Below are 16,757 nucleotides of genomic sequence, written 5' to 3'. Positions count from 1 at the left end.
ATTCCTTTCTAATTTATAAATCCCTGCCTTTGTAATCAAGTAATATTTCTCAGCAGGTTGCCCATGTTTTTGAAACACCTGCATGAAGCAACACCATAAGAACGTACACTGCAAAGTATCCAAAATGCTCTTTTAATAGTTCAACTTTGAAACCATATAGTTTCACCATAGCAGACCTGTTGCAATGATGTAGTTTAGTGTAAGTGCAGTCGGATTCTCAAACAACTACTTATAATCTTTTGAAACCGCAATAAATGAAGCAAATCAAATAAACGAACTTCTTTTGATTTACCATGTCCATCCTTCACCCACACACTCTCTCACACACATGTAGTGCCATAGCAGTCACTGCAGCTCTCAGCGCAGCAGACATCCGTACTCGGCAATCATTTCTCTCATCAGGAATGTAGTAGGGCATGTATTCATTTCAGTGATTTCTATGGCAGAGGTGCAGAAAATGATTCTACTGCCCACTAAAATTTGGTGGTGATGGACAGGATTGTAAAGCCTAAAAAATGTTTTTCTTCTGCACTAATTAAGTTTTGTTAAATGACGCACCAACATGAGACAAGGCAATTTAATTTCATGAGAACAGAATCCAAGCAACGACAGTTTTACTTCAGCGTATGTGGGAGAGAGGCATGACGTCCCTGCAGCCATAGCAATTGATGTAGGTATGATTTAGCTATAACGTATGGGCTGTTGTAGTTCATTTCAACAGAATCATTTTTGTAAAGTTACCTATTTTTCCTCTCTGCAGCGTGAAAAGCGAGCTCTCTCAGTCTGCAGTTACAGACCCTCTGAATCCATAAGCAAGCACAAAAACAGGCAGCTAACACTTATTATGAAATTTTGCTCTTGGTGCCTTCTGTTGTGGTGAAATTGGAACAATTCTTTACAATCTTTACAAGCTCCAAAGAGCATGTAAAAATCCAAGAGTTCACTGAGCATCTCGCACAGCGAGTTCCAAAAGCCTTAAGGTGCTGAAAAACCAAATGGCAAATGAAAGCCACCAAAATAAAAAACCAGCACAGAGGAAGGGAACAAAAAATGAAATCTGGCTCTCATAACTGAACAAGGACACTAGGTGCATTTAAAAAGCGATGAAAAAGCTTAATGAATTAGGTATGATTATGGTGAAAAAGAAAATGAGGGCAAGTGCTGGCCTCACAGGGTTTTGATCCAGGCAGATTGAATTAATGAATAAACATGTGACAGTTATACTAACATTTCTGTTTGATTTCTATAACCATGTAATTGATTGATTCACTGTTAATGATTCCAGCTTGCCCCAGACGATGCCTGGAAGTGTCCCCACTGTAAGCAGCTCCAGCAGGGCATGGTGAAGATGAGCCTGTGGACTCTCCCTGACATACTCATTCTGCATCTCAAGCGCTTCCGACAGGTAGGTGAGCTGTGAAGTGGCCTCTGGTGATGAAACGTACTCTGGTTTAACTTCTGTTGAATTATTTATCTTTCAAAGATGCACTAATCAATATTTTTCAACTAACAATTGATTAAATGACCGTGTGTAATGTGAAATGGGTCATCCACTCACTCGTAGTGATGGAGCCACCCTCAGCTCTACAGTGTTACTGGTATTACAAGGTAATAATATCAATGACTCTAAGTGGTCAAAAAATCAGGCTGATGCTTTAGAATTGTATCCATGTTTTCTGTATAATTGCGTTTTGTTGTGCTCTTACTTTCTATGAGGAAGTAACCAAATGATAAACAACTCAATCAGATCAATAGCTAGCCTAACTGGAGAACATTGAAGAACTAAACTGTTTGGGAGGAAATGAGGGAGGGCTGAGACAAGTACTGAGCAAGAATGCAGACAGAAAGGCAACATCGATATTTCAGAGCAGAATTTTGCCCAGTTAGATGGAAATTTAGACTACAAAATGAAATGAGGCTGAGAGTTTGTTTCACTGTTGAAACATTGAAACTCTGGTCCCCATATTTTAAATGGCAATCGATGCCCCTGATTTCACTGATTTCACCATTAAAGACGTTTTTCAGTCACAACAGAAAATCAACATCCAGCATGTTCCTGCAGCAAAGCTTTAAAGCAATCTCAGTGGCCTCAGCTAGAGCGAAAGAAAGGAGTCAATCCCATGTATCCTCCATCTCCCCCGGTAGAGTGTTTGCCTCTGTCTAGAGCTGTTGGAGCACACACACACACACACACGTGAAGTGATGTTTTATGCATTCTGACTGTTTATTGAAATGAGAACATAAAATGATGCTCTTGAGTGCACCAGAGATGAGCTAGAAGGAGTTACTTAAACACCGGCTTGAAACATTCTGCTTGTCTTTTAGGAGATGGTTCATGTCACACTGCAGGAAATAAAGACAAATAAATAAAGACAAGTATTAGTCAGTAATTACTTACGGGCATTCCTGCCACTGTTGCTTCCCACCTAAGATACACGCCTAAAATGCATTTAACTGTGCTGCCTTCTCCACAGAGGGCACGAATCTCATAATCATGAATATTTTTCCTCACTGCACAGCTTTATACACTAGGTCATTGCTTCCCCGCAGGTGAAACAAATCCGCGATTTGCATCACCATTCTGTGACTTTGAAGGCTGTTTGCATCAAAAACTCTCCTTCAAGTTGTCCATCAGTGAACATTGAAGCTTCCCAGTAGGTTTAGTAGACCTTCAGTAGACCCAGTAGACCTCCCTGTGGTCTCTCAAGGTGTGGCCTTCTCCAAAAGTCTGTCCCACTTTCATAGAATTTAGATTGCTAGTTCACAAACAAAGTTGAAAATACTCAACGTTGAATATACTCAAAAAGTCAGTGTGTATACTGATTACAATACATTTTTGTTGTGCTCTTAATGTAAAAATACATTTTAAATCTTTAGAAAATGGTTTGATATGTAGTGGTCTTCTCTTGTGGTTTTATCTCTTTTGTGAAATCGTTTCAGAACTACAGGTGCATCACAAAAAATTAATTTCTGTAATTCAAAAAGTGAAACTCATATACTATATAGATTCATTACACACAAAATGAAATATTTCAGGCCTTTATTTGTTTTAATTGTGATGATTGTGGCTTACAGCTCATGAAAGCCCCAAATTCAGTATCTCAGAAAATTTGAATATTACATAAAACCAATTAAAAAGAATAAATAAATTATACAGAAATGTCGCCCTTCTGAAAAGTATGTTCATGTACGCAATCAATACTTGGTTGGGGCTCCTTTTGCTTGAATTACTGCATCAATGCAGCGTGGCATGGAGGCGATCAGTCTGTGGCACTGCTGAGGTGTTATGGAAGCCCAGGTTGCTTTGATAGCAGCCTTCAGCTCGTCTGCATTGTTGGGTCTGGTGTCTCTCATCTTCTTCTTGACAATAACCCATAGATTCTCTATGGGGTTCAGGTCAGGGGAGTTTGCTGGCCAATCAAGCACAGTAATGCCATGCTCAATAAACCAGGTTTTGGTAGTTTGGGCAGTGTGGGCAGGTGCCAAGTCCTGCTGGAAAAGAAAATCGGCATCTCCATAAAGCTTGTCAGCTGATGGAAGCATGAAGTGCTCTAAAATTTCCTGGTAGATGGCTGCATTGACTTTGGTCTTGATAAAACGCAGTGGACACCGACACCAGCAGATGACATGGCTCCCCAAATGATTACTGACTGTGGAAATTTCACACTGGACTTCAAGCAACTTGGATTCTGTGCCTCTCCACTCTTCCTCCAGACTCTGTGACCTTGATTTCCAAATGAAATGCAAAATGTACTTTCATCTGAAAAGAGGACTTGGGACCACTGAGCAACAGTCCAGTTCTTTTTCTCCTTGGCCCAGGTAACACTGGTGACCAGGTAACCAGGTGACACTGTGAGTCTACAATATTGAACTTTTTCACAATATTCTAATTTTCTGAGATACTGAATTTGGGGTTTTCATGAGTTGTAAGCGACAATCATCACAATTAAAACAAATAAAGGCTTGAAATATTTCATTTTGTGTGTAATGAATCTATATAGTATATGGGTTTCACTTTTTGAATTGAATTACAGAAATTAATTAACTTTTTCATGATATTCAAATTTTTTGAGATGCACCTGTATATAGTTTTTATTAGTCTTTTATATTATTGCTGCAGCATTAATTTAAAAGCTCAGTTCAGTGTTGGATTTATTTCTTTAACGTCCACCCCTCTTAAATTTCCACCTGAAAATTTTCACTTGTTATTTTTCATGCCTGCACATATGTTGAAACAGGTAGGCGAGCGGAGGAACAAGCTGTCAACCCTGGTGCGTTTCCCTCTGACTGGTTTGGACATGGCCCCCCATGTAGTAAAGAGGAGTCAGAGCATGAGGAACCTGAGCTTAGGGGCCTGGCCACCTTCCTGGAAGCAGCCCTCAGGCCAACACCACCCACCTGCTGACATGAACCTACCCCACGACTATCTGTACGACCTCTACGCTGTGTGTAACCATCATGGAGGAATGCACGGAGGACATTATACTGGTATGCAATTGGGTGGTATATTACATTAACTGCACAATAAGTCTGTTAACTCTGTTTGTGACATTGTCAGCTAAAAATATTATCATTTTGTGAACACACCTTTACAGATATGACCATTTCTTTACTTTCCTTCATTTCATAACACCTAAAGATTTTTGACTGTAGATCAGACCAGATTTTTTCAGAGCAGAAGTTATTGCAGATGAAACATTATTGCTATTTTTAGGCAGACTGTTGCTTTGGGTCATTTCAGTTCCAGTTTCCAGTATAGTTTATTCATTAATTTTACTGATGCTGTTAATGATTGTTGCAACCCTGGCTCACGGGTTGCAACAAAGGAGAGAGTACACACCAAAAGTAGCAAGGAGATATTTATTAACACAACATAAGTTAACAGAAATATGAATGGACTAAACAACAAAGGTTTGCTGGCCATGTGGTCAGCCAGCAACTCAGCCCAAGAGAGAGAGCAGAAGGACACAGACGGCCTTTTATAAGGTAGAACCATTAATGTGCTGCACTTAATACTGTCTCAATCATCAGTTTTCAATGGACCACTTCTTTCAAGCACTTCTTTAGTTTCATTTACACTTAATTATGTGCATTTCTAAAAAGCCCCATACACATGTAGTGGTGCGATTATCAGTGAAGGATTTATTATCAAATTTGAGGATAAGAATACCATATTGCAATGTAAAATAGAGGAAATGTCCTTGGTATTCTTTTGCCACTCTGCTCATGCCTGCTCAACATATACAAGGCCAATAAATGTGACTGGCTGTAACTTACGGCTTATTATCCTTTACTGTTCAAGGTATAGACATACACCTTTCAACCCATCTCATTAAGTGGTATAAAGACTGGCTCTTAAAAAAGTCATCGTATGGTTTGTCAGAGGATGGGCTTTGCCCAGTTGTCATGGAGATGGTTGACAAAGAAGAAGTTGCATAAACTAAAAGGCTTTTTTTTTTTTTTTCTCTGGTTCTACCTTTTTTTTTGTCATGAGTCCCACACTGTTAAAGGAGTATAGTACTAAACTGGTGGAGTAATCTTAGGATCAATGACAACTAAGCTTCTCTTTGTTGGGACTTTGTTGACATCAAACCTTAATGTCACAAATATGATGACTGCAGTATTTCAGTAAATCCCTTACTGGTCCATTCAATTATTTAGTCATATCATTTGATGATGTAGTATCTCACTGTGGTTGCCAATGTTGATGAGGTTGCAGAGGACATAGAGCCTAGTTACTATATTATTCTGTGACTTTGGGTAGTTTCAGTGGGTGCATTCATACATCAGAACTGAAAGTGTACCTGTAGAGGGTGATTCTATAAAACTTCAGTGCCTCCTAATTAATTACCAACAGTGTCATGGATTTTCAGACCATATATAGATAGACTTGGTTAATGAAGCCTACCCTTCACTCACCCTCACATAATGCCTAAGAATCCACCATACAGAATTTCAATTAAAATAGTCCAACAATAGAATATCAGTGAAACACATTCAGGGGCTGGAAGAGTAATAACATAAAGTAAATACATAAGGAGGAGTTCAAGGAGAAACGTTCTGCATTATATGAATTTAAATTAACTGATGATGTTTCCATTTGAGTAAAGTCAAAGCTCAAAATAATTCATGAAAGAAGAAAGAGAGAAGCTTATATTTAATAATTAAAATAAATGGGACAATAGTACAAATAGTGTTTCTTTGTTAATGAAATATGTGTTTAAGGGAATAGAAAAAAGGAGTCGGCCTCTTTCTGTCAAATTCTATGGCTCAGTCATTTCTATGTCTATACATTCCTTCAGCTTTTGGGAGACAATGGCCAGTAAATAGGTGATGAGTTCAGGGGCCTGACAGGATGGGAAACTTAATACACAGATGAAGACCAGGTCTGTAATTACAGGAGATGGTTAGTGAAGACACGCAGCACTGAGGGTAACATGTAGGAGAGTTGGTGTCGGTGGGAATTTCTATGACAGCTGGCTTACGCATCTGCATCCTGTCCCTGGCTTTTTTATGGCACGGAGGCAGACGTAGGAGCCTCCAGCATTTTGACATGACGCAACACAACAAACAGGAAGATGTTTGGTTAGTTGAGAATTCATATGAATGTACAATTCTACACTGTTTTTATGTGTTACCATTTATCCATACCTTTATAAGTTTGGACCACTTTCTTTTAACTGTTTTTTGTGTAAAGCATAAAAACAAATCCCATTGCAAGATAAAAACCAGATATGAGTTTGTCAGTATTTTTTGTAGAAACACAGCCTGATATACTGTACCTATTCATCATCACATAAAGACCCAGACATTTGCTTTAAATTTTTTCATAGTATAATGAGAGCAGCTAGCATAGTGCGTTCTGAAAGAACTCAGCTGCATCATTATTGATCTTCTAGAGATCAGGTCTTTGTGCGAGGCAACAGTTTCTTTTTTTACATTGCTTAGCTGAAATTAACTAGCCACACATTGCAATGAAGGAAAATGGCACAGAGATTAAAAGATGTCTGCCTTTTTTGTTTAAAAAAGCAATATGAAGACGACATTACTTCAAAAAACATGTTACTGGTTAGTGGTTTCTTCAGGATGTGCTGATAAGAATAATAATGTCAGCCTTATCCTATCGAAGTAATCCTTGACTTGATGTGAGCACTTTCACTTAATTGCCATTATGATTCATATGCTCAAATTCCCATTATTCATACTTTTCTAATCCAGCCTACTGTAGGAACTCAGTGGATGGACAGTGGTATAGTTACGATGACAGCAGTGTAGACCTGGTTCCAGAAGAAGAAGTATGCACCAGAGGAGCCTACATCCTTTTCTACCAGAGACGCAATACCATTCCTCCATGGTCGGCCAGCTGCTCTGTCAGAGGTATGCTATCATGTGACCATCAAACAGGAAAACACAATTAATTCAATGGATAAAAAAGCATATATAAGTATATATAAGACATAAGGCATATATAAGACAAACAATGTCGGAATTAATGAGTTTGCTCTAACTAAGAGTATCAAGGAGTAACTTAGCATCTGGATGACAGTGTTATACCCTGGTTTGCACCAAAAGGACTGCAAATCACTTCTCATTTGCTCAGTGAGCCACTGCAGAGTTGCAGTTGAGAGAACCGTGTAACACAGATCCTTTTAAACATTCACCATTGTTTTGTTTTAACTTCCACCAGTTGAATAAGCTACAATGCAGATATTGTACAAATGTATTCATTATGTTCTTGCTGGACCTGCTGAACCACAAAAATGTTCAGTCAGTGCGAAATATATGCATAGCAACTGCATATTTACTGTACATGTTCTGTTCGCTATACTGTAAGAATATGAATGTTTCTCCACAGCGCTGATCAATAAATAGTAGGAACACATATTGTATACTGCTATAGAAATAATTCTGCATTACCATTACCCTAGTGACTTCTCCGTGGAGCTGGCCAGTGAATACCTCAAAGAAATATAGATACATTGAAAGGAGGACAGAAGGAACATCACACTGCATTCTCTGTAGTTCTAAACACGCATGAACTATTTTGAGTATCATGTTATTATGAATGATTCTAATTATTCATATTTTACAGTTACAACTATTCAGACGAAAAGGCCAATCAAATACAACTAAAGTCATTAACTGACAGTCAGCCATTTCCTGACTTGTCGGAGAGGAGTGAACATCAAGAAATGTGTTGTTAACCATAGCAGTGTCTACTTTATGAGGGCTCATTTTGAAGAGCCGGTGCCTTATTTCGAATTCATGCTTTACTGCTTTTCCTCCTTTGTGAGTTGCTATGATACTGGCACTTTTCATGCTTTGAAGTCCAGAGTCACAACATCATGGTACACAAAAGACTGGACTGACAATTACCTAGTTTGAAGAAAAAGGACCCCAAAATGCCATAAAGAATTCTCAGCGCACTCTCATACTCAGAATCCATGCATTAGATACGTGCACAACACACACCTCAAATGACTTGAAACAATAAGTATCAAGGTGACAAGAAATCCATCCATCATCTATACCGCTTATCCGTCAGGGTCGCGGGGGAGCTGGAGCCTATCCCAGCTGACTTTGGGCGAGAGGTGGGGTACACCCTAGGCTGGTCGCCAGCCAACCGCAGGGCAGACACATAGAGACAGGCAAACACTCACACTCACACCTACGGGCAATTTAGAGTCACCAATTTAGAGTCATGTCTTTGGATTGTGGGAGGAAGTGTACCCGGAGAGAACCCACGCAAACACAGGGACACATGCAAACTCCACACAGAAAGATTCAAACCTTCTTGCTATGAGGCAACAGTGCTAACCACCACACCACCATGCTGCCACATTGAGAAATATTCAAAAACAAACAACTTGCAGTCCCATTGTTACACATATTTAGAAGCAACATGAGTGTCAGCACTAAAGACCAGAATACAGCCACTAGATCATTGTGTCTCTGATATTCATATTTACATTTCAACAGTAAAACTTTCTATCACTATTTACTGTTTGTCATGGTTACATTATGTTACGCCTACTCCATGTGGCAGATGGAGCCGTTTCCCACAGAGTGTCACATTTGCGTCACTGGTAACAACAAACAACAATGTTGGCAATAACAAAAAGATCTCAATAGAAGCACTCAAACAGCAGTATACAATAAACCAATGACAGTGACACACCATACATTAATCATCCCAGCAAATGTCGGACGGAAAACCACTAGCTCGTGTGATGTCTCATTGTCAACTAAAAGCAATACATCCATGGCAGATTCTTTAGGCACCTGTTGTCAGTCACATACAGTACAATCAGGCCAGTTGTTCACCTTCATACAGTTTCATACAGTTATGTCTTACAACTGCTGTTTCCTGCATATTGTAGCTTTAAAATTGAGCACTGAGTGCTGCAGAGTAATGTCCGTGCATGCCCTATGAACTGTGTCATTTGAAAAAAGACATAAACAATCATAGTTGAAGTTGCAGCTAGTGTGACTCACATTTGAGAATGGTTGAGTACACCTTAATGAATCAATAGATACTTTCAGTGGGATTTACCAGTATTTTTTCCCAGCTATTCTACTTTTAATCCCCCTTTTTCCGAGGAAGTGAGACACAAGCACAGACAGAAATGATAGAAAATTCAAACCTCAAACCACAGACATGAGGCAGCAATGAAAACAGCTTGCCATGGGAGTCTAAAAAGTCAAACTAATGACTAATTCTAAGTGAAACAAATCCCCCTCTCTCCCTACCTAAGCTAAAATTCACTTCGAAAGGAGAGACAATACATTGTGGAAAGAAGATTCCCTTTAGCTAGTTAAAAAGGGTTTATGACTTGCACACATCATACACTTGAGTTTCTTTAATCCTCACTTTCTCCACCTCTGTAAGCCTCCTACTGAAAGAGAGTCAGTGGAGGTATGGAGGAGATAGACAGAGATGATCAATGGCTGACCACTGATTCCAGGTTACAGGGTGGAGTGCAGAGGAGGTGGAGACACAAATGACCAAAATGTGAATGTGTTCTTTTCACATTTAACGCTGCAGGGCAAAACATGCTCGCCCACAATACTGACACAGGCTCTTTCTTAATCAGGTCCTCTGACCAACTTGACTCACAACGGCAAGCAAGGAGCTATGTCTCCTTCTTTACTTCCAGCATAACTGTTCCTACTTTCAACAGCAGAAAACTGTCAGTGAGCTTAACATGGCTACAAACAAACAAAACCCATGATAAGCTTGTACAACATAAACTACCAAACAGTATAAAGCACTTCCCACCTTAGTAAGACACGAAATACTAATGCATGGAATAAAAAAGAACGATAACAGCTCTGAGAACATTTTTGTTTTAAACTGTCCATCATTAGTCCAACAATGTTATAGGAGAGCAATGCTAGATTGGTAGAGTACTCTTTTATCGTTTGTATTCCTCTGAGCCCCTTCTTCCCCCTGTGTGTCTCACAGGATCCACAAGTTCATCAACGTCAGACCACTGGCTAATCCGGTTGACAGGAGACAGTAAGAGAGGCAGTCTGGTGTCTAGATCCTCCACCACCTGCCCATCTTCCGTACCTGACTCACCGGAGTCCCCAGTCTTCCTCGACAGTGGTTCTAAAGAGGAAAGAGGTAAAGGGCCACACCCAGGATTTGCCCTTATCAGTCATGATCACTTCAGAGTAAAAGTCTTCCATTTAAATGTAAAAACTAAAACATTTTCTCCTTTAAATAATTGATAGGGGGTTTTGAGAGCAGGCCATTCGTCAGGGGTCTTCAGGGACGCAGCGTGAGCATGAGAGCCCCCAGCAAGACCAAGGACACCCTGAGCAAAGTGCTTCCCCTGCGATGGTCCTTTGGGTCAAAGGACAGACGGAAACCTGATCCAGTGCCTCCACCTATCCAAGATCCTGCTCCTGTGGAACTGGTACAGTACTTGGAATCTGGCCGACGGCCCCGGTGCACGAAAGATCCAATAGTAACACTGATGAGTGAACCACGCAGTGCAAAAGAAGCTGCTGGTGGCCGGGCTGCAACCAGTCTTCGTTCTTCTAGTGTTGGGAGCTTAAGTTGTGTGGGTAAGGCAGAAGATGAGCCTTCACAGGTACCAGAGGGCCAGAGGAGGCCGTCAGATAAAACAGCCAGCTTGAGACGCAGCAAGGGGAGCCACGCAAGAGATGAGAGCACCATGAATATTAGCAGCAGTTCTAGCAGTAACACCCTCACCAGGAGTAAGGATGCCAGGAAGCAGAGCTCTGTCAAAGCTTCGCAGGATACTGAGAAAAAAAGGAGGTCCAGTGCTGGAGTTCAGCCCAGCTACAGCACTCCCAGCCTTCATGATGGGACTCTGAGAAGACAAAAAGCTGACAGGGCTGAAAAAGAACACCACGGTGCATGTGAAGGAAACTATAAGACTAAGCAAGGAGAAGTGCCCAAGAGCCACGAGGGACTGCTCTCCTTCTTCAAAGGTAACTTCCTGAAGAAGGATAAGGACTCAAGGAAGTCCAAGGAGAGTGAGTCAGGGAAAGGAGGAGGTGAGGAAGGAGGCAGAAGGACCCTCTCTAGATTGTCCCTGTCCAATGGAACAGCAGGAGGTGGAACCCGGGTGGAAGGAGGCAAGTCTAACGGCGCGGGCCATCTGGCTGATGAGCTGGCAAATGGGAAGGTTGGACGAACCACAACTGACATCAAACGCTCCCAAAGCTCCTCCAACATCCCCACCAAAGCGGAGCAGAGCATGCGAAGGACAGCATCTTTGCATCGTAATGGGATGGCCACAGCCCCGGCACCTTCTCGCAGCCTGACAACAGACAAACCATCCTATGGCACTCTGCAGAGGAGTCGTTACAGCACAACCTCGCTGGGACGCAAAAGGACAGTCCCCGAGTCCAGTTTCTGACACAGATAGAAATATATTACTCAAACGCACGCACACACAAAGCCTTTTATCTGTTGAAAAATAAATGACGTCCGATCTCTGAGATCTAAGCAATAGAGCTCAATTCGCAGAAGTATGCCTCTTTGTTCCCAGAAAATGGACTGGCTCAGGTGGCCTTTACCGCAGAGTTGAGAGACATGGAGCAAATAAAGGGTAATTTAATGCTGAGACATAAAGAACAGAATGAAATGATGTGACCTGTTCATCACACGTCAGAGGGCGTCCATTTTTATTCTGTTTTTTATTACTTAAAACAAGTGCCTGAGCAACAAATATGCAGTTTAGACCAATGAGTTTGTCTGTTTAGCACTGGAAGCACGAAATCCCTTACACAGACACACAGACACACACACAGACACACACACACACACACACACACACACACACACACACACACACACACACACACACACTCACACACACACACACACACACATAAACACACACATACAAGCATAATATCCGCATTTGTGTCTTATTACTGTAGTGTGAGTGTTGGAATTCATCACTCCATTTTGAACTCTTATGGTTGTTTGCTTACAATCAAGACACACTGATTGTGTTCCTTTATAAGAATGTAATGTGTCCACTTGATTAACGGTGGTGCTTTGAGGCTGCAGTTTTTGAGTAACATCAGTTGTTCATATTTAATCTATTGTTTAATGTTTATTGACAGCACAGGATGACGTTGAACACAATGTTTTTACAAAGCAGTGATTTATCCCCATATGACCCAGACTGCAGTTGTTTATTCCATATTAAATTTAAAGACCAGGACCTCTAACTGTGATAGCTGGCAGGGTATGAGTTGTATTCTGTCGAATCACTGAGCTGGGTCATTATTTGGCTGAGACAATGAATTCCTACTGGGACCAGCAGCGCTTTACTGCTGATTAATCTCCCTGTGTTGGAAGGGAATTAAGAAAATACATTTGTCTGCTGTGAAGTGTAATATTCATGCAATATTCACCCTTAGAGAATGTTTATCACCTTTTATATAAGATCAATTAACCAAATTAAATGCATTCCATGCTTTGTTTTGTTCTGCTATTGTTTTTGTTTTTTTCTTAAGATTTCATCTGTCAGAAAACAGTTACATCAAGCTGTTGGTTATATGGAGGTCGCCACCGCAATTATCACCACCGTTGGTGGTTGTTGGAAAAAAATTTCCCCTTGAGTGTTTTTTTTTTTTTTTTTTTTGGAGACACATTTTGTTGAATGTGCTCCCAAAGTGGTAACTCACAAAAAAATACGCCCCAGAAATGTTCTTTGATTGTGAGAAATTTTCACCTTACATTCACTGATGCTGATTTTTGCAATCAAGCTTCATTGTAGCAGAGCTTGGAATATTTTAGCCTAACATATACAACATTTGGCCAGTCATCAGAAAGATGACTGATCTTCCTTGACTGAACAATCTACATTGTGGAAGATTTATAATGCCTAAATTTAAGTAAATTAGAAATAATCATAATAAAATAAAATATAATACACATTGTTATATGTGTTTCCTTTTTATCTATGCATCTGCTCTAAGCCAAAACCCCAAAGTTCATTTTGGCATGGATAATGCCTCTTCAATTTGAAAAAGAAAAAAAAGTTTCCCTTCACCACCTCCTCCTCATTGACAATGCTTCCTTTGTGAATCCGGCATAATGAAGGTTTTGTTGTGCACTTTACGTGTGTGTGATGGTGTTTATGTACTGTGAGCTTAGTTTATACTCTGATTTATTTTTACACACTTGCAAGCATATTTAATTTAACACAGTGCTTATTTGCAGCCAATTGCCAATAGCCAGATGGTTGCTCTTCAGGTATTCACACCCAGTCAGACGTGATGAATGGTATAGATAGGTTTGAGTCCCCTGTGAGACTAGCTGTCAAAATATATATTCTTATTATTTTTTTTATTTCAGACTTAGTTGGACAAAAAATGTCAGTTCTCTTTTAAGGATTACAATCACACTTATTATGGTTATGATTATGTTATGGCACCAAAACTACTCAGTAGGTTTAGGAAAAGATTGTGGTTTGTGTTGAAACATTTAGTCAAATATAGAAATAAAACGTAGGGTAGTTTAAACACAAAATGCACTCTTTCCAACAGTGACATTGGCTATTCAACCACAGGTGCAAACAGTATTGTTGGCCATTGACACTTGGGTACAAATAGCATCTGCCTTTGTTTAAGTCAGCGCTACCTTTTTCCCCCAACATGAAATTGCTTCACATTTAATTGTTCAGTAATTCACCTGTATGAAATACACAGTTAAATTGCACTTTTAGCCAGTGTGCAGCCTGGCGTTAAAGCCCCCTGTCAAAGTCACATACACAATTGGTTGAGGAAAGCAGAGCATCAGTTTCATGTGCCTGGCCCAGATGTTTCCAGTCATTTAATTGTTCAAAATGGGTTACTTCCTAGTCACAAGTCTGCTTCAAATTCTGCTTGCACTCTAACAGTACAACAAACCATCTAGATCACCTAATTTGCTGCTGCAGTGAGGTTTCAATGTATACCAACGCATATGCACAGACATTTCCCATGATGCCTTCTCAAGCTTTACACATATTTGGCCCAACATTGTTATTTGCACAGTGTTGAAATTTAATTTGCACTTTACAGATAAGGGAGCTCCCCTTCAGTCTAACTGAATGACAGTTCAGTTAGAGCAAGTCAATATTTTTCACACTAGGCTGCGTGTAAAGTAAAAATAACCATAGAATGTTTATATCTAAAATAGAGAAGCTGCTTTTGTTCAGCAGCAGTCAAGACATTCAAATGTTGAACCTGAAACTTCGTAGGTGCAATGAAAACTTACAATCTGACATAAGTTAATTAAGATAAGCTTTCAGTGAATTTCATTCTGTGTACAACTGTCACAAATATTTACCAAGACAATCCAGTTTGTCATTTGAATTTGTAGTTTGTAAAGGACACTGCATAACGCTCACATTTTTCATATTCATCTCCCTGTGTGAAGAATCTTTGAATATGCACTGCTCATCATCAGCTGAGTTTTGCAGCCTTCAGCCACACAGATGAAAGCACTCAAAATCAACACTATTTACTTCTTTTATTCTATTTTTTTCAGCGGACTGGCAGGCACTTATGTGTCATTTCAGAGACTAGATTGAGCTCCTCTCCCCTGTTTGCGTCCATTTATAAGTTTTCCAAGTTTATTCAGTATGTAAGGTCATAGAGTAGCAAATCTGGATGCTTACAGTCAATATTCACAGAGTATTCACACTTGAATATGAGCATGTCATGCTTTTGTACTCTGTTTTCAAAAGCATCACATCAGCCTAAGAATTCTCTGACTTTTGAATTAACCCCACATGAGATAAATACTTTTCTATGCAGATCATCAGTATGTAGCTTATTATGTCATTTTGTTTATACATTGAACGCTGGACTGGAATAAACGTTTTTTTCATGCTTGTTCGTGGCAAGGAGACAAACTCCTGTTTCTTTCGAACAATGACACTATAGAGTCTCACACACATGAATTTCAATAGTACAGTCATAAGTTTTATTCTATTTTCCCATCTAAATTGGTAAAACTCTGCTTCAGTGTTCCTAGTCTAGTTGTCTTAAGAGACACTCTTAACAGCTAATTCAGGAAAACTCATTGACAAATGTTCAAATTCTTATAGCAAATGTTTGAACTCATTTGGCCTCTAACACCCATACATTTTCTTTAGATTTACCCAAAACATGTCTCAGATGGCATCGTATTCTATCAGACATGCACTTTTACTCACTTTGCAGAGCAAGATCACTACTATTATCATGTCCGAAGCCAAAAAGGTTGTTGATAAATAATCCACCAGTCACAGCTTCAATTAATGAAACTCTGGTACTTTTCTTTTTAGTATTTTAAGGGAAAGGTTTTTTCTTCTGATTCAGTTTTTCCAGTATGTTTTTATCTCTGCATCAAATGAATAAATATACTTGTGCAAGTGGGCAATTCAACTCCTGAAACGATGTACTGAGTGATGTGTCTGGACTAATGTTCTGCTGTAATCTTTAATTCAAGGGTAAGCAATAATAGCTGAATGTTTTATTCATTAGTGTTGGTCTTTTGCACAAGTGTGGACTATTTAAACGTGTTCTTTGAGAGGGGGCATGCCAAGGTGATTGATCTCCAAATAAAACCTCAAAACACTATTAATCCACAATGTCAGATTTTTAGCTTTGTCTTTGAAATGTCAAGAAGGACTGGTGATGGTTTTGCTTTGACTGCAGCTGCTATTCGTCTTTCCTCAACTTTACCAAACCTTCTCAGTTGATTCACAAAAACATGCCATTCTCAATCGCACAAAAAAAAGGCTGAAATCACTATAATCAAACTGTTAAAATAGTTAAAATAACACCATGTAGCTAGGGATTGGTGGTTTTATCAGCCAAGTGAGTGGATGACAGCTGTGGCTTTGTATCAAACAAAATAAATGCAAGCATTCACAAGGGCACTCTGTACTCTTGTTCACACTTTAATTGTGTGCAGACTTCTTTTAAGCATGAAAAGTCAACATACTTTACTTTAGTATATTGTCAAAGCCCAGAGAATGAAAACTTCACCTTGAAATTCATGGAAAAACCACCAGACAACTGCAGATAATAATTAATACAGAACGAAATTCATTCTTTTTTTTTGTTTAGTTTTTCTTTGAGGAAAAAGCAGTAAATTTAATCATTTATTTGGGAGATCAATGCTGTGTAATTGAAGGGCATAGACTTTAAATAGGGACATAAGGTCTGTATTTTAAATTCATAATTTTGTTCTTCTTTGCATGGCTCAATCCACATGTGGCCACAATGTTTAC

At 39.5% G+C, this 16,757-nt stretch overlaps 1 protein-coding gene across 1 annotated transcript in view; it reads left to right on the top strand.

The window, feature by feature from the left end:
• The window catches only part of usp43a (ubiquitin specific peptidase 43a), a 101,395-nt gene extending 88,411 nt beyond the window's left edge, over positions 1 to 12,984 (top strand). Inside the window, exons 12-16 of the mRNA XM_070856382.1 lie at positions 1,286 to 1,409; positions 4,243 to 4,488; positions 7,219 to 7,377; positions 10,466 to 10,627; positions 10,738 to 12,984. Coding sequence (XP_070712483.1) covers positions 1,286 to 1,409; positions 4,243 to 4,488; positions 7,219 to 7,377; positions 10,466 to 10,627; positions 10,738 to 11,894 — 1,848 coding nt within the window. The 3' untranslated portion in view covers positions 11,895 to 12,984. The remainder of the gene's footprint in view (positions 1 to 1,285; positions 1,410 to 4,242; positions 4,489 to 7,218; positions 7,378 to 10,465; positions 10,628 to 10,737) is intronic.
• The last annotated feature ends 3,773 nt before the right edge of the window (positions 12,985 to 16,757 follow it).

The sequence above is a fragment of the Pempheris klunzingeri genome, chromosome 3 (genome assembly GCF_042242105.1).
Source record: "Pempheris klunzingeri isolate RE-2024b chromosome 3, fPemKlu1.hap1, whole genome shotgun sequence".
Taxonomy (NCBI): domain Eukaryota; kingdom Metazoa; phylum Chordata; class Actinopteri; order Acropomatiformes; family Pempheridae; genus Pempheris; species Pempheris klunzingeri.
The sequence above is the reverse complement of the archived record's forward strand: the minus strand, read 5'-3'. Positions and strand labels throughout refer to the sequence as shown.